The sequence below is a fragment of the Phoca vitulina genome, unplaced genomic scaffold (assembly GCF_004348235.1).
Source record: "Phoca vitulina isolate PV1807 unplaced genomic scaffold, GSC_HSeal_1.0 scaffold40, whole genome shotgun sequence".
NCBI classification, from domain to species: Eukaryota; Metazoa; Chordata; class Mammalia; order Carnivora; family Phocidae; genus Phoca; species Phoca vitulina.
In genome coordinates, this window is record NW_022589743.1 from 10,131,370 (window position 1) to 10,149,291 (window position 17,922).

The following is a 17,922-nucleotide window of genomic DNA, read 5'->3' on the forward strand; positions in this document are numbered from 1 at the left end:
TATCCATATCTCCATCCATCCATCTACCCACCCACCCATCCACCCATATATCCATCCATCCATTTGTCCATCATCCATACACACATCCATCCATCCATCCTATCCAGCCAGCCTGACATGTGTCCATCTGTCTATCCATCAATCCAGCCAACTCTCCATCTATCTGTCACCCATCTGTCTATTCATTCACCCAAAGCCATTTACTGAGCACCTGATTCTGGGCAAGACACACAACTCTGACCAGACATGGTACCCAGCCTCATGGCAAGGCAAGCCCATCAGTGACCACCGTGAGGCCGCACTCTGCTAAACAGGTGGGTGCACTGCTCTAGGGGCAAGTGGCTCTACTTGAAGGGTGGGGAGAGCACAGGGGAACATTTCGCAAGTGGGCTGGAATCTGAGCTGAGCAACGGGAAGCTGAGAAAAATTAAACAGAAGCAAGCAGAGTGGGGTGAGGCTATTCTGGGCAAAGGGGACGGCAAAAGCAAAGCCTGGAGTCACAAGGATGGTGGCATGTACTGGGACCAGAAAAGGCTGGGCAGCTGGGAGAGAGGTCCTAGCAGAAGGGAGACAGGTCGGGGCCACAGGGCAGAGAGCTAAAGGATCTAGACTTTACTTGGTGGGCAGCAGGGAGCCAAACACAGCAATTACCTGAATATTCCTGGTCGGGACACTCGAATGGCCTCCCTACCCTTCCTGCTACACTTCCAACCAGTTCCAGGAGATCTGAAGACTGAGCTCAGCTGTGTGTTGTCCCCATGCTCAACCTCCTTCCTGGGACACACTCATCTCTGCCCCTCCCCTCCCAGGAGACCCTGGACCGTGGGAGACAGGTCCCAGGGCAGAGGGGAAATCCCTAGCTTGGGAACTTGGAAACCAAGAGACCCGGGTTTTTGCCACCGCCCGCCACCCCCTTGCTAGATGGCTCAGGGCAGGATGCTTTCCACGGAGGCCTGAGGTTCCCACCCCGCCCCCCCACCCCGCCAACCCGGGGCAAGATGAACAGAGGGAAAATGTTCTCCAAGGTCCTGCGTTGCTAGAACTCCCTTTCTCTGCTCACATGGCTGATCCCAAGCAGCCCAGGGCTCCAGAAACACGTGGCTCAGTGCGTCACCGGCAGCTCTGCGGCAGTTAGCTCTGGCCCTGGGCCAGGCCTGGGTCTTGCGGGGGGCGGGGGAGGAACCGCAGGAAGCTCTGGGGACACAGGCCCTGAGAAAGCTGGCCCCTGCCGTAGACGGCCCGGGCTGACTGCAAAGGTACCTATGAAGGAGCGACCAGAGGTGCGGGTGGCGCCCAGGGCAGCACAGCGACTCTGCAGACGCAGGGGGTGTTCCTTCTAGAAGGATGAATGCCCCCAGAGGGCCAGCCAACTGAAGGCTAAAAGGCGTCCTTGACATTCAGCTGCACGGGGGCTGCCGCTACCCCCAGCCAGAGCGGGCCTGCCGCAGGGCAGGGACAGAGGCCTGACTCGCGGCTCTCGCCCCCCACAGCCCCGGGGGGCTTTCGGCAACACGGACACTTGCAGCTCCAGCAACAGCCGGACGGGGTCAAGCTCCCCGGGGGTTCTGACCCTTGGCCACAGCAATGCAGCTGTAGTTTTCCAACTTCCCTCCAAAGATCACGGAGGAAATGAGACTACCACCCAGCTTTCTGTGCTGGTCCCCTGCAGCCGGATCTTGCAGCACTGGCCTGGGGCCCAGAAATCTGTATTTTTCACCCGTATTCAGGCGAGAGGGAGGCTGTCTGCATTCGCCGCTTTTGTGTTCCTCTGTTGGCTTTGCTTTTGCTTTTGGGATGAGGGGAACTGAAACATGTGCGGAGGGGCAGGCCCCAGGAGAGCCGGTGAGGGTGACCAGGTGCGGGAGTGCAGACAGAGCAGGAGGAGGTGGACTGGCTGGGGAGGGGGGCAGCCGGGGAGGGGGCGGGAGGGGGCAGGTGGCGATGCACGAGACGGCAGTAACAAGGGGACGAGGGGCCCCTCTTCTCTGTGAAGTGGAGGAGGGCGGGTGGGACAGGGAGAAGAATGGTTATGGCAAGTGGGAAGGTTCTGGAATGGCAGGGGAGCCGAGAAGACTGGAGCTGGGGTGCTGGCAGTGGGCCCCCAGCAATGCCCGAGGCACGGCGGTGGGCAGCAGGTGCGGGTCCAGAGAAAGGGGCGAGCTGGGCTCACGCAGGGCTGGGGGTTCAAAGCACCACTGTGGCATCGGTGCTGGCGGAGGGGGGGGGAAGGAAGGGGAGCGAGGAGGGCTGCGGCCAAGTGCAGGACAGGCCGGTGGCGCACAAGGGGAAGAGGAGCCGAGCTGGACCTCCAGACAGAGGCGAGGGCGAAGCCGTGAGCAGAGCCGCACAGGAAAGCCTGAGAGCCAGCGGGGCCGCTCCCCAGAGCCGACGCTACTCACACTCCAGGAGCTCGGGCCTGGACTTGGCTAAGAAGGTCTCCAGCACCTTGGCCTTGAGGGCCGCCGCATTCAGCTGTGCAGTGCCGGCTTTGCCTACACCTGGGAGAGGACACAGAGAGCCGTTTTCAGCACAAACTCAGAGTGGACACCCCACACTGCCCCCTGCCCACAATAACTCACTCTCCAGGCCGGCCTGCTTTTGTTCCAGTAACTCTTCCGGGGCTCCGAAGGTGGGCATCTTGGTGGCTGAGGCAGAGGCAGGGGCTGGTGATGAGGAGGAGAAACATGAACTGGACCCACGACACAGTGACCAGATGGCCTGTCGTCCCTTCCACACTGATCTGCAAGCACTACTTCTGCAAACACACCCCTGGACAGCCGGAAGGATACAGCTGAGTCCAGACAGGGCTACGCTCCTTATCCGTCTCACTCCATGCACTCGCGCTCACCCCCAACCTCAGGCCCGCCTGCCACGACAGAACATAAGCACAGAACTCGGGCCCCGTCACAGAACCCCGACCAGAGAGGCCAGGCTCCGCTGCCAGCATTTAGTTCCACACCTGGGCAATCTCAAGAAACAAACGGGGGCACAGATGTATAACTTACGAGGTTTCTTGGGTCTCTTTTCTTCTTCTGAAAAAGAAAATTTTCAGAATTAAGATGAAGCACAGCACGATGACACTTTCAAAACACCATAATAGGGGCGCCTGGGTGCCTTGGTTAAGCGTCTGCCCTCGGCTCAGGTCATGATCTCAGGGTCCTGGGACTGGGCTCCCTGCTCAGCGGGGAGTCTGCTTCTCTGGCTCCCTCTGCCCCTCCCCCTGCTCATGCTCTTGCACTCTCTCACTCTCTCTCTCTCAAATAAATAAATAAAATCTTTCTTAAAAACCACCATAATAATAATTTGCATGAACGTGACCCATACAAATAACGCGAGGATGTTGTCCCTGGAAACAAGCAAATGAATCTATGGTGACAGAAACCTGCATCAGTGGTTTTGGGGGTTGGGACTGATAATGAGGAGCATGAAAGAATTTTCTGGGGTAATTCTTTAACTTGATTTGGTAACACACACATACACGCTTGTCAAAATTAATCTAACTGCACATTTAAGATCTGCACATTTTACTATAGATAAATTATATCTCTATAAAAGAAAAAGTACAAAAAACAAAAAGGGAGTCAGCAAAGAACTGTGCTTACTGAATATCACATAGTCTTTAAAAACTATCTGGAGTGTGTGCCTATGAAAACTGAGTTTACCTAAAGCAATGAGTCTCCAACCAGCAGCATCAGCATTGCTGGGGAATCTGTAGGAAATGCAAACTCTTGGATCCCATCCAAGACCCTGCTGACTCTGACAGTCCAGGGGTGGGGCCCAGCGACCTGTGTTTTATACACCCCTGGTGAGTCTGAAACATGCTCAAGTCTACGTGAGCTAGAAGATTTCGGGTTCCCTCCGCCACCTTCCCCACCACCGGAATGAAAAGGGGTGCTGTGGATCTTATCCCTGCCCGCAGACAAACCCTGCTCTCCTATCATCCTCTACTTCCCCACCAGCCCCCACTCAGCCCCACATGACCCCCTTGCTCCCCCTTCCTCCCACTTCCGAGTCCTATGTCCAGACGCTGTCTTCACTCTGGCCCCATCTCCTCCTCACCTGCCCACTCACACAGGACCAGCCACTTGGGAGGACCCCAGGCTGTGCCGCCGGCCTAGGGCACGGTCCCCCTCCCTGGTCCTCACAGCCGTTCTGAGTCTCATCTGCACTGTGACTGGTCCACTCCTTCCCACCATCCGCAGCTCACTCGGGCTAAGAGCGGCACTTGTGATCTGGGCCGGCGGTGAGGATGCTCTCGGGGAAGTGTGATCGGAGGACAGGTGCATAGCGCTTGTTCACCAATTTTTCCCTTCCCTGGTCACACCAGGGGCCCTTCCACATCTGCCGGCTGAGCTGGGGGCTCCCTGCTCCATCCACACCAGGTACCCCGGCTCCTGGCTCTCTACTCCATTTGGAGACTGATACCACACATCTGTCTGCCAAAGACAGCCTAAACTCTAAAACCAAGCAACAATAGCATGGACCCAGAGTTCCCGCATCCCCCAGGGACAGCACTCCTCGGGGCACGCTGACTTTTCAGAGAAGTGATAACAGCCACAGGTCAGGGGCATATTTATGGGCTTTAAGGAGCTTCACAATGATCAGCGTCCCGTGGAAACCTCACTCCTAAGAATCCCGTGAGGTCATCGTCGTTATGGCCCAAGTTTGACAGATGAGGAAACTGAGGACCATTCGTCTCCCTGACCCCCACCTCAACATCATATGCCTTCTCACCGTGTGGGTGGTATGCCCCCCTCAAGGGGGCAAAAATGGATTCTTGGTGGAAGAGGGTGAAAAAAGTCTTACTCTTTACATGTATGAAAGCATCATCTATAAAGAGACATACTGCATATGCGTAGTATTAAAATTTCACAGGTGGGGGCAATTAGGAAAACACTGTCTTCAGTGGCTGCGGGCGGCGGTAAGAGAAGGACAATCATGGGAAGGAGGTCGGGAAGTGCTCGGACAGAAGCACAGGATGACTCAAGACGGAACAGCTCTGAGCCGCTCCTCCAGGGGGCGCTCTGCCCAAGTGCCAAAACTTGGGTGTCAGCAAGTATTTCTCAAGACAAGCGGGTGTTGGTAACCTCGCTGGCCCAGGCCGGCCGCACAACCAGTGCTGAAGGGAAGGTCCTGCCAAGCACCCCAGGGGAGCCCTGCGGCAGCCCCTCCAGCCTCCACTCGGTGGCACTGTGGCCAGACTCGTCTGTAGAGGTACTTGCCCCCCTCGCCCCAACCACGGCCATTTGGGACGGGCTGGCAGGAGCCCCAGGAACAGCAGCAAGGTTACTTACTCGGGAGCTTTCTCGCAAAGTGTATGGTTTTGGGCGTAGACGCTGGGCCATGCTCTCCGGGGTTCCCTGTGCCAAAGAAGGAGGGGTTACTTTATGCAGCTCTTCCGAAGCAACCCCAGGGGCCAGCTTGGCCAGGGGCAGGCGGAGAGAGGGTCTACAAAGGTGATTTCCACTGACTTTCCCTACCCAATCGTTTACAAGAGCTAGAAACAAGGAGACAAAAAGACGAGTTGGGCGTGTCCCTCTTTTCTCTTAAAATGTAGCCGGGGTTAATGTTTTCTCCGCCAGTGCCCCGCTCCATGACCTCTAAAGCCTCTCTGAGGTTCCGCTTCTTCCGGTGTCAACAGGAAGGGACGAGCCCTTTGCTTGTGGCGACGAGGCCAAGAGGCCTCGTTCCTCACCCTCCAGCTTTTCCATCACCCTTCCCCAGACCAGCAATCAGTGATGTAGCAGGAAAACAAACATGCATGGCCAATTCGTCAACAGCTGTACCCTCTACACAGAGCACGTCACGCCTGTTTCAGAGGCCCTTCTGCAAGGACACTCAGCTCGCCCAGCTGAGACTCCGGCCCCACCCCCGGGGTTACACCGTAAGACTCACTATGTGCCATGCTCTGTGGACGCACTGGGGAGAGTGTTGGATGAAAAACAGACCGAGCCCCTGCCCTCACAGAGACTGCAATCTAGCGGGGGAAGAACAAAATGACAGATACGCAAAGGCTCCCAAGGGATGATAAGGATCCTGGGACCTAGTCTGAGGAGTGGGAGTGGTGGTGACAGGGGAAGTTTGCTGAGAAATACAATGTTTCAACTGATCTCTGAAGGGTGAGAGGAGTGAACTGGTAAGGATGGTGGAGTCTGACCTTCTGGTCAGTGGGAAGGGCACATACAAAGGCCCTGTGGCAGGAAGCTTAGCATATGTGAGGAGCTGCATGCAGAAAGATGTGTGGGAGGAGAAGGGCTTCAGGGCTGGTGAAACGGACAAGGCCTGACCAGGCAGGGGCTTGTAGAACAGTGGCAAGAGCGTGGTCTGAAATCTGAAAGCAATGGAAATTCTCTGAACAGGGTGAGGGGAGAAGGTCCCAGGAGATCAGATTCACACCCTGAAAAGCTCTCTCTGGCTGCAGCAGGAGTGGATGCAGAAGGACTCGCTAGAAAGCTGCCACAGGTGGGGGCAACAGAAAGCAGGCAGGTGATGGCTGGCGGGGGGGCGGTGGACTGAGTCAGGAGAAATTTAAGAACTAAAATTTGGTCATGGATTGGATACAGGGGGGAAGGAAAGAGGGTGTCAGAGAGGAATGCCAGGTTTCTCTGACCCCAAAACTAGCCATTCCCCACCAACTACACTGATAATTTGGTGGGGAGTCTATTTAGAAGCCACCTGAGCCAGGCTCAAGATCACACACAAGAACAGCCTGTCCAGAAAGTCCCGTCGTTAACATCAAGGTGCCCAGAAATGTTTTCGGAAGGATGGCTACGACTCAGGAGGTTTCCCCGTGACCTCCCAGATGGAGGGCAGATATGTCTGGACCCCTGCAACCCAAGCCCCAGTGTTCTGGATCAAGACCCTCCCCCCACCCCCAATGAGGGGACCCCTCCCATTTCAGGGGTCCCAGTAGGGGAGCTCGGGGTTTGCTAATGGCTACCTGAGCCGGTGGGTTCCTCGGGCTTCTTGTCCTGGGCCTGCCTCATATACCGCTTCAGCTCGTCTTTGAGGTCTGAGGTGCCCTGAGAGACACCCTTTAACAGCTCCTGATTCAGCTCCACCTTGGGGACGTAGACTGGCTTTGTGGAGACACCTTGCAGTTTTATCCCTTTCTGAAACAAGCCAGGGTGTTAGTTCAGGCAGCTCCAAGGAAGCCAGGGCCCGGGCTCAGGCCTCATGAACCCCAGGAGGAGCTTCCCTGTGCTCACGGATGCTCAGTCCGATCACAGGCCAGAGATTGCTGGGGGCTAACGTGCCACTTTCGGTCACAGCTCTCTGGATCTGGAAGGGCCCTCAGAGGCCACTCACCTACCAAGGGAGAAACTGAAGTCAAGAAATAACACGTGAGAAGGAAAGGAAAGGAAAGGAAAGGAAAGGAAAGGAAAAAGGAGAGGAGAGGGGAGGGGAAGGGAGGGGGAGAGGGGGGAGGGGAAGGGAGGGGAGGGGGAGAGGGGGAGGGGAAGGGGGAGGGGAGGGGAGGGGAGGGGAAAAAGGAAAGGAAAAAGGAAAGGAAAAAGGAAAGGAAAGGAAAGGAAGCAAAGAAAGAAAAGAAGGAAGGGGCACCTAGGTGGCTCAGTCGTTAAGCGTCTGCCTTCGGCTCAGGTCATGATCCCAGGGTCCTGGGATCGAGCCCCGCATCGGGCTCCCTGCTCGGCAGGAAACCTGCTTCTCCCTCTCCCTCTCCCCCAGCTTGTGTTCCTTCTCTCCCTATCTCTCTCTGTCAAATAAATAAATAAAATCTTTAAAAAAAAAAAAAAAAGAAAGAAAGAAAGAAAAGAAAAAGGAAACAACAAGCATCCTGCCAGGAACTCTGCCATCAGTGGCAAGGACAAAGTTGGGACACAAATCTCCTGACCCCCGTGGATAATGCTCTTCCACTCCTCCCCCTGTGACTGGCCAAGCACAGGAGACCCAGGACCATCTCCGGCCCTCCAGGACCAGCTCTGAACACACGTTCTAAAACTGGACAGGGATGCCTCAAGGGGCAAAGGGTTCAGCCAGGGCACATCCGGTGAAAAGGAAGAAGCTGACAGAGGGTCCCACACTTTGAGATAAAATCGGGTCACACAGCATCCAGAGGCCCCAGGTAAGGACTCAGAATCCTTCTCAGAAAACTCTAGGCAGCGGGCGCCTGGGTGGCCCAGTCAGTTAAGTGTCTGCCTTCGGCTCAGGTCATGATCCCAGGGTCCTGGGCTCGAGCCCCACATCGGGATCCCTGCTCTGCGGGAAGCCTGCTTCTCCCTCTGCCCCTACCCCCCACACTCATGTGCATGCTCTCTCTCCCTCTCTCTCCCCCTCTCGCAAAAATAAATAAAAATACTTTAAAAAAAAAAAAAGAAAGCTCTAGGCAGTTACTCCAACATACAGGAAGGAACACTGAGATGAAAGTCAGGGGTGCCCAGCCCAGGCATGGAAAGAAGTCCATGCAGGGAGAAGAGAAGATTCCCAGTCACTCCTGTACTCTCCCCAGGACCTACACAAGGAACCTGGTCCTCTGAGGTGTCGTCGCCCCATCGATGGGGCTCACGGGAACACGGGCTGCATGCCAGGAGAAGGGGGCGGTAATAAGGGAGCGGGCGACCTGAACACAGCCGACAACAAGCGCATGTAAAACGGCGCCGCTGGGTGCGACAGCAGAGGATGTGTGAGCTCCTCAATCACCAGTAATGGCAGAATAACGGGATCTGAGGAAGATGGGGGGAAGCTGGAGTGAGCCCGGAGAAAGGAGAAGATTTACCAGGCAGAGCAGGTCAGCCACGGTGTTCCCATCCAATGCCCAGGGTGTCTGGGGAATGGTGAGTGCTCTGCTGTGGTTACAGCACGGGGCGTGGGCAGGGCGTGGGTGGCAAGAGAGGAGGGTGCTGGCACAGACAGGGCCTGGTCACCCAGGGCCTTCAGAGAGACACTTCCAGGGTCCATGGGGAGGAGGGATGGAAGGAAGGGGGTGGAGGCATTTGCAGGAGGCAACATTCTAAGATGGCCCCAGTATGCCCACCTGGCCCAGGGGTACGCACCCTGTGTAATCTCCTCCCCCTGAGCATGGGCAGCACAGTGAATGTGCTAGGATAGCACTCCTGTGATTCAGTTGCCTTATATGGAAAAACGGAAGGAATATTGCAGATGTAATGAAGATCCCAAATCTGTTGGTTTTGAGTTCATCAGGAAAGTGAGTATCCTGGTGGGCCTGACTTAACCAGATAGGAGCCATTAAAAGGGACCAGGCTTATAAGAAAGAATGAAATCTTGCCATCTGCAACATGGACGGATCTGGAGAGTAGAATGCTAAGTGAAATAAGTCAGTCAGAGAAACACAAATACCACATGATTGCACTCATCTGTGGCAATTTAACAAACAAAACAAACGAGCAAAGGGGAGAGAGAGGGAGAGTTCATCAGGAAGGTGAGTATCCTGGTGGGCCTGAGAGAGAGAGAGAGCCAAGCAGACTCTAGAGAACAAACTGGTGGTTACAGAGGGGAGGGGCGTGGTGGGATGGGGGAACTAGGTGATGGGGATTAAGACCACACTTACCATGATGAACACTGAGTAAGGTACAGAATTGTTGAATCTGGTGTACACGGGGAAACTAATATAACAATGTATGTTAACTAGATACTGGAATTAAAATGTTAAAAAAAAAAAAAAGAGGGGTACCTGGCTGGCTCAGTTGGTAGAGCATGTGACTCTTGATATCGGGGTCATGAGTTCAAGCCCCATGTTGGGCATGGAGCCTACTTAATTAAAATTTTTAAAAAAGGAGAGAGAGACCAATAATCTAAGTAATCTAAGCAGAAAAAAAAAGGGACCAGGCTTTCCTGGAGGGAGAAATTCTCCACTGGCTTTGAAGAAGTACCTGGCAAGCCGAGAGAGGACCACATGCCAAGGAACTGCAGCAGCTTCTGGGAACCAAGAGCAGACCTCAGCCGACAGCCAGCGAGAAAGGGGGCCCTCGGGCTGCACCACGGGAACTGAAGTCCGCCAACAACCACAGGAGCTTGGAAGACAACCCGCAGCTCCAAAAGGAATGCAGCGCAGCCAATCCTCAGCCGGCAAGCCCCTAAGCCATGCCCCGACCCCTGAGCCACGGAAAGTGTGAGATAGCAAATAAATGCTCTTCCAAACCAGTAGGTTTGTGGTAAGTTGTCCCAGGGCACAGAAAATGGACATAGCGAGTGTCTCGGGGCAGCTCCCGGGGACCTTGTGCAGCCCCGTCTCCCGGTGGCCTCACTGCACCTGTCGTCAACGGCATGTGGGCAGACAGAAAGTGCATTCGGCCATGTCTTCGTCGAGACCTACCTCCAGAAACTCAAACTCGTCCCCCTTGGTCAGGGCAAGTTCAACTTCCTCCTTCAGAGCCTGGATCTCACTCTTCTTCTTGAGAAGGATCTGGTAAATGTTGTCAAACTTGGTATTGACCCTCTTCTCCTCTTCCTTTATCTTCCGCGTGGAAGTGGCCTCTGCAGCATCAATGAGCACCTTGATCTCCATGTATTCCTGTCTAAGCTGCTCCAGCTTCCGATTTGTAGCCTCCTAACAGGGCCAAGACACAGCGGCATCCGTCAGAGAGGCAAGAGACTTAAGGCTGTGGTACCAAGTGCTGGTGAGATGCGGAGCACCAGACTCTGACCTGTACTTCGCGGCGGGAAAAATGGGCACAACTGCTTTGGATGGGAATTTGGCAAAGTCTAGTGAATCTCAAGGTGCTCCTACCCAATCCGGGGAATATCCTCTAGAAAAACACTCAAGATACCTGCCCCAGAGATAGACCCAAGAATGCTCCTAAGCAGCATTGTTTGAATTAGCAGAACCCCCGGGAACAACCGAATGTCTATCAATAAGACACAAATCTGCAAATTATTCATAGGATAGAATATTAAATAGTAATGAAAATTAATGAACTGGGGCAATGCACGGACAAATTTCCCCAAGGGGAAAAAACAACGTGCAGAAGAAGACGTAGGGCGTGATGCTCTTTATATAAAGCTTAGGAACAAAGGGAATGGCTTCCTCTCGGTGAGAGAACAGCCCTGGAGTTTGCCAGGGCACATGGCCGCCCCACCACAGGGTACCTCCCCAGCCTCCCCTGCAGCTAGACTTGGCCACGGGCCTAAGGTGCTCCCGGTGCGGCACGAGCACAGCTCATCTTCCCTGTCCCCTCTTCTGCAGGCTAGAACAAAGACATGGCAACCCAGCTTCAACCAGAGGTGAGAAACCGCCTGCAGTAGTCAGGTAATAAGAAAAGTCACTGAATCCTGAATGATCACGTGGAGCAGAGACACCCTGCTAGTCTGGGCAGCTCGTATCTGGCACTGAACCGCCAAAGGGAGCAAAAGAAACTTCTATTTTATTTAAGCCTCTGAATTTGGTGGGGCAGGGGGTGCGGAGGTGGGGGGGGTAATCTCTGTTAGCAGTTTAGCCTGCCCCCTCCAACCAGTACATGTACTTTCCCGTACGTGCCCTCATCTAAGCCGCACAGCCACCGTCGGGAAAACGTTGTGACTCCATTGTGCAGCTGGAAAACCGAGGCTCAGAGATCTGCCCACGGGAGGCAAGTATCACAGGCTATTATGTAACAGAGCTGGTATTCTCAGAACTCATCTAATTACACCACAGATACCACAATAAAGCCAGACCCTACAGCTCTAGAGCAGGATATTTAAAACTCAAATCTTCTTTCAATATAAAAATCTTCTTTCAGTATATTCCTTTAGGGGCGCCCAGCTGGCTCAGTCAGAAGAGCATGCAACTCTTGATCTTGGGGTCATGAGTTCGAGGCCCACGTGGGGTATAGAGATTACTTAAATAAATAAACTTAAAATATATATACATTCTTTTATTTATAATATCAAAAACCTTATAAAACGTATAAAAACTAGACCCCCAAAAAATCTCTAATTCTACCACTCCAATGCTTGTACTACTATCCTGTTACTATACTTCCAATCTTTTTCAGTCTTTTTTCCTACACTTCCTGTAATGGGCTGAATGATGCCTTCCCCCTGCCCAAAGATATGTCCAGATTCCAGAACCCGCGAAGGTTGCATTACTTAGCAAAAGTCTTTGCAGATGGGGCGCCTGGGTGGCTCAGTCGTTAAGCGTCTGCCTTCGGCTCAGGTCATGGCCCCAGGGTCCTGGGATTGAGTCCCGCATCGGGCTCCCTGCTCGGCAGGAAGCCTGCTTCTCCCTCTCCCACTCCCCCTGCTTGTGTTCCCGATCTCGCTGTGTCTCTGTCAAATAAATAAATAAACTCTTTGCAGATGTAATTAAGGTAGGAATCTTGAAATGAAATTAACCTGGATTACCCACGTGGGCCCTAAATCCAATGACAAATGTCCTTACTAAGGACAGAAGAAAAGACAGAGAGGCTGTGAAGACAGAGGCCGGGGCTGGAGTGACACCAGCCACAAGCCTAGGAACGCCTGAGCCACCGGAAGCTGGAAGAGGCAAGGAAGGATTCTTCCCTAGAACCAGGAAGTGTGGCCCTGTCTTTGATTCTGAACTTCTGGCCTCCAGAACTGTGAGCGAACACACTTCTGTCCCAGTAAGCTGAGTTGGTGGTAACTGGTTACGACAGCCCTAGAAAACTAACACACTTCCTTTTTATAAATAGATGAACTCTAGTGCGTATACACTTCTGCTTCCTGTTTTTCTCCCACTTAAATCATAACCACTTTTTTTTTTTTTACAAATCATAACCACTTTTTATGTCAGTACTTTTTTTCTCACGATCTTTTTTTTTCCTTTAAGTAAGCTCTACGCCCAACGTGGGGCTTGAACTCACAACCCCAAGATCAAGAGTCATATGCTCTACCAACTGAGCCAGCCAGGCGCCCCTCTATTACTACTTTATAGCCCTAATTTTTAATGATTGCCCCTGTCCTCCCCACACCAAGGTCAGGGCTTATGGATAGTCTTCAGTTTATGTCTACAAAGGATCTTTCCTGGGGACATAGCTTTCTGGATGTCTTGCAAGGTGGATGTCTGTTCCCGACACCGTGCGTGAAGCCAACCCGAGCCCGGGGCCGAGCTGGCGGTGGAGAGCCCGGTCACTCACCCGCACATCCTGCTGCCTGGCTCTCACATCCTCAAGCGCCCTCGAGGCACCGTTGATCTGGCTGTAGATGACAGTCAGCTTATGCTTCAGCTTGGTCTGCAGAGGAAACAACCAGCATGAGAACTCACCTCAGTCCAGCCCCCAACACCAGGGACTGGCCCTGGAATCTATCCCACAGGTGCTTCTGCCACCCCGAGTCTTGCCTGCCTGTAGCTTTTTGAAGCATTTGCCTATTTACTGCCTCCCTTCAAACTTCTAGAGGAACAGTACGAGAAAGAAGTTACGAGCATAGGATTGGGAGACAGACTGACTAGGGTACCAGCCCCTGTTCCCAGCTGTCTGAGCATCTGTCACCTGTGTCCTCGGCCAAGAAAGAGATACAGATGTTCCCACCTCCCAGGGCCAGTAGCAGAATTAACTGAAACAACATGAGAAGTCAGCACAGTGCCTGGATTTTAGTAAGGACAAACCAAAGGTCAGCTTGTAGGATTAGGAGCTTCTTCATTAGCCCCCATTTTATAGACGATGAAACAGAGGCCAGGCGGCCAGCAAGGGGGCCGAGAACGAGCTGGAGGGGTTGCTTCAGTGATGGCAAATGAGGTCGTTCCGAGTCGGCCCTACCCCTGCAAACAACCGCGCAAGCAAACTGCTGGGAAGAAGAATCTGCTTCACGACAATGGAGAGCTAACTAAGCAGGGAAGGATGACAGCCAAGATCTGGGAGAAGGCAATCCAGAGAGATAAGCCTGGCCTCTGGGGTTGCTCTCCCAGAACCATCTGCCAATTCCAGAAGACAGCTGGAAGCGTCACTGTCAACCTCGGGGAAGTAGGGGGACAAGAGAGTCCAAGGCTCCTTTGGCCCCACGGGTGGGGACCTCCACAGGCTACACGCTAGGAATAAGGATGAACAAGCGGTAGCCCAGTCCCCCAACAGCTCAATCCCTGAAACTGAATTAAAGTGACTCAGAAGTGCTAAGGCCCTAGCCACCTCCAGGAACCAAGGCCAATTACGCACGAAGGAAGAAAATACCATCCGAGGCCTCTTAGCATTTCTGTAAATTTTCAGAATCAGTATCGGGAGTGTCCTCCCTCCCTGCTCAGGGGAAATGCTGGGCCACAGAAATGGGGAGGGAAAAAAACCCCAGCACCAGAATAATAGCAGTTAAGTGTTTCTTATATATGCACTGCAAGCCACGCTTCACAGGTGTTAACTTACTTAAAGCGAAGAACACCACTACATAAGGTGGGAGTTACCTGTCCTTTATAAATAAGGACATCGAAGAACAGTCACATCACTGTTAACTGGTGTTACAAGGTCCCGGTGTTATAATTAAAGCACTGAGTACACAGGAAACGTCTAGGAAAAAACATTGACTTCCCCTAACGAGCTGGCTCAACACCCTCCAGCCTGCCCCCTCCACTTCCCTGCCTCTCCCACTCCACTAGAGATATCAGGTCTAAACTTGACCTTGAATCTGAATTTGAACAACCCAGTGACAGTCACATATAAGGGAATGGAAGCAGAGATCAAGGTCACACTAGCTTGACCCTGAAACCCCAAGTTACTGGTGATGTTTCATATTCAACCTCTGTGACAATGCCCTTCAACCTGGCCTCTTAAAAGTGGCCAAGATAAACGGTGGGCCAAAGGCAGAAGGCCAGGCTGAGGCAGATCTGGACTCACAGGCCTCGGAGCTGGAAGAGAACTCAGAACACCCGGGCACTGGGTTCCACCTCCAACAGCCGCGCTGCTCAGCAGTGCACCCCAAAACTCTGTGTTTTGGAAAGTTTTATCCACCATTAATGAAATGTATATATGACAGTCCACTGACGGCAGAGAGAGGGGCCTATGTGGCTCCAGACAAAGGAAAGTGGCCCAGGGACTTCAAGAGGGGCAACAATCCCCTCATTGAGGGTAGAGAACTTTTTGAAGTTCTGAGGATCTGTTCACAGACTGGGGACTTGAGTCCTCCATGAGGACGTGGGAGGCACCGGAGTCCCGAGTCCACCCCGCACCACTGGCCAAGACAAGGCAGCCGCCCAAGGCCGGGGCACTGCCCAGATACGGCTGGCTCTGTCCCAGTAGGGAGCGGCAGCAGGGCTAGAAAGGGAGGCTGATCGAAGGACTTGGCAAGCCAGGACAATGGTGGGGACCAGGAAGGTGGCAAGGTCAGGCCTGTTACAAGGATGACAAAGCCCAGCGTGTACAACAAACAAGTACGCTGGGTGCAGACTCCAGCTCCAGGCCCCAGGCTGCAAGCCAGCCGTAGCTCCAGGCCAGGCTGAGAAGAACCTTCCGGCCCCTACTTGCCTTCTGCCTCCATGGATAAGAACTTCTAGAAGAGCCTTTTGACAGGAGCCAGCCGCCCCGGTCTTCAGGGACAGGCCCAAGCACCCCGAGGCAAAGAAGATATGGGCAGCCTGACACCTCGGCCCCAGCAAGCTCTCTCCTACCCCAGCTGCTCAGAAATTACACCTGCAGTGCTTAGCACTCACCCAGTGAGGAAGCAGAGTCAGAATTCAAACCTAGGTCTCAACACCCAGGCCGAGGTCAGAGCCAACCAGCCATCTGACGCAGGGACCTGCCTATGAAGCACTTCCCACCTCATCCAAGCTCATCACCCCGGAGCCTCCTGACCACCCCTGCAGATCAGGAGGAAATGCTATGAATCCCATTTTACAGATGAGGCAGCTGAGGCTTGGAGAACTGCAGTGACTTGGCATAAACCACAGCTGACATGGGGCCATGTCCTGGCCCGAAAGGCTTGGCAGGTTCTTTAGGGAGGCAGGTGGAGACGCGGGTGGCCGCGCCTGACGTGGTTGTGCCTCAGGGGTCAACTCTCAGACACTGCCTTGAGGTCTGGCCTCTGAGACTCAGGGAAGAAGTCCTGAGGGACCCAGCTCAGATGGAGAAGCAGACGGGGCCCGGGAAGGGCTACGGCTGCTCAGGAGCAAGGCGTGCACCCTGGTCCTGGTGCTGCCGCAAACCTCGGCCAGGCCTCCTATCTCCTCCGACAACAGAACAGTCCTTGCTCTCCACGACAGGGCCTCGAGAATTAAAGGCAATCTGGCCACACCCTGGAGCTCAGGCTGATATAAAAAAGGTGGTCCCATTACACCTTTTCAGCCTCTGCCTTGAGTCCGCGAGGGAAGTTATGATTTCCCCCAAACCACTAACATCATCAGAGACCTGGAAGGCCCCTTAGGGAGCCACCTGGTCCCACCTCCTCGATTTACTGATGAAGACTCGGGCCCCGGGGCCAAATGCTGTGCTCGAAGTTGCACAGCCAGGGCAGGGGTCACTATGGTGCAAGAGTTTGGTTCTGCCTGCGGGTAGTAGCCAGACTATCTGGCACTCTGCCCACCCTTCTGCTCATAACAATCCTCCCTGGTCACTAGAACTCTCTGGCTCACCAAAAGTTTTTGTTCACATGACCTCAAGCCTCCTGGAATGTCCCATGCTCCATGAACTCGGATATCAGGCTGGTCATGGGGAAAAGCAGCAAACTAGAGTCGAACCAGCCAGGGTCCCAATGCCTGCTTAGCCACCTACTGGGTTAGCTGAGGCTAAATTAACTTCTCTGGACCTCCATTTCCTCAACTGTAAAATGGACCTAATTATATCCACCTCTTGGATGCTGCCAAGATTTAATGAGGGAACAGAGGTAACCTCCAGGGCTCCTATCTGACCCCGGAAACCCTCGACTAAACACCATCAGACAAGTACGAGGCTCAAGGCAGGCAACTTCACCTGTCTTCAGTGGGGGAAGAGGGTGGACCACGGATGACAGAGGAGGGCTAGATGTTCTCCATGCCCCTTTCTATTCGGACATCGGGGACGCCCCTGCCCCGGCTCTCAGGCCCAGCAACGCCCACCCTCCTACCCCAGGTGGTCCGCGGTGGGCCACGATGCCCACGGCGGCTCCCTCCGCAGCCCCCACCCCAGGCTGCCTCCCAGTGCCCGTGCCCTCGCCCGCCACCACCTACCTCCAGGTCGGCGCTGGCCTGGCTCAGGGACGCAGGCGAGCAGGCCTTGTGCTCCACCAGGCAGATGTGGCAGATGCACTCGTCATGCTGGGGGCAGAAAAAGTCCCGCAGCCGGTTGTGCTGGGGGCACTTGCGGCGCATCAGGTCCCGGACGGGGGGCTGCAGCTGGTGGTCCCGGAAGGCGGGGCTGTCGAGGTGCGGCTGCAGGTGCTCCTGGCAGAAGGAGGCCATGCACACCAGGCACGTCTTGACGGCGGGCTCCTTCAGGCAGTGGTCGCAGGCCACCGGGCCCGCCGGGCTGGGCGCGGCGGCGCGGGCGGGCGGCTTCCAGCCGTCGGGGGCCGGGGGCGCCGCCCGGGCCTGCTCGGCCTGCAGGAACTGCTCCACCACCGCGCACAGCACCGTGTTCTTGCGCAGCTGCGGCCGCGCGTGGTAGACGGCGCGGCACTGCGGGCACAGATACGGCGGGCCCTGGACGGCCCACGTCTCGTCCAGGCACGAGCCGCAGAAGTTGTGGCCGCACGGGGTGGTGACCGGCACCTTGAAGGGCTCCAGGCAGATGGAGCACGACAGCTCCTCGGCCAGGGGGACCAGCTCCGCCATGGCGCTCCTGCGGGACGGGAAAGGACGCGCTGGGACGGCGGCCGCGGAAGGCGAACGACCGCCCGAGGCCCGCGAGGAAACGAAACTGAGCGGCGGGAGGGGCGGGCCCCGCGGCCCTGCAGGAAGTCACGTGGGGCGGGGCGGGCCCGGCCGAGCCGCCCGGGGGGTCCCGGGGTGCGGGGCGTCGTGGCGCGCGCGGAGCGGCTCGGCCCCGCCGGGTGGGCGCGGCCGCCGGGCCTGGGGCCTCAGTTTGTGCCCCCGAGCCGCAGCGGTTTCTGCTC

At 55.0% G+C, this 17,922-nt stretch overlaps 1 protein-coding gene across 1 annotated transcript in view; it reads right to left on the reverse strand.

Annotated features, from left to right (window-relative positions):
* TRIM25 (tripartite motif containing 25) overlaps positions 1–17,716 on the reverse strand; it is a 22,641-nt gene extending 4,925 nt beyond the window's left edge. The window contains exons 1-8 of the mRNA XM_032428987.1: positions 17,039–17,716; positions 13,053–13,148; positions 10,295–10,528; positions 6,941–7,112; positions 5,295–5,360; positions 3,006–3,032; positions 2,580–2,663; positions 2,400–2,498 (exon numbers count right to left, since the gene is read on the reverse strand). Coding sequence (XP_032284878.1) covers positions 2,400–2,498; positions 2,580–2,663; positions 3,006–3,032; positions 5,295–5,360; positions 6,941–7,112; positions 10,295–10,528; positions 13,053–13,148; positions 17,039–17,641 — 1,381 coding nt within the window. The 5' untranslated portion in view covers positions 17,642–17,716. The remainder of the gene's footprint in view (positions 1–2,399; positions 2,499–2,579; positions 2,664–3,005; positions 3,033–5,294; positions 5,361–6,940; positions 7,113–10,294; positions 10,529–13,052; positions 13,149–17,038) is intronic.
* Positions 17,717–17,922: the final 206 nt, after the last annotated feature.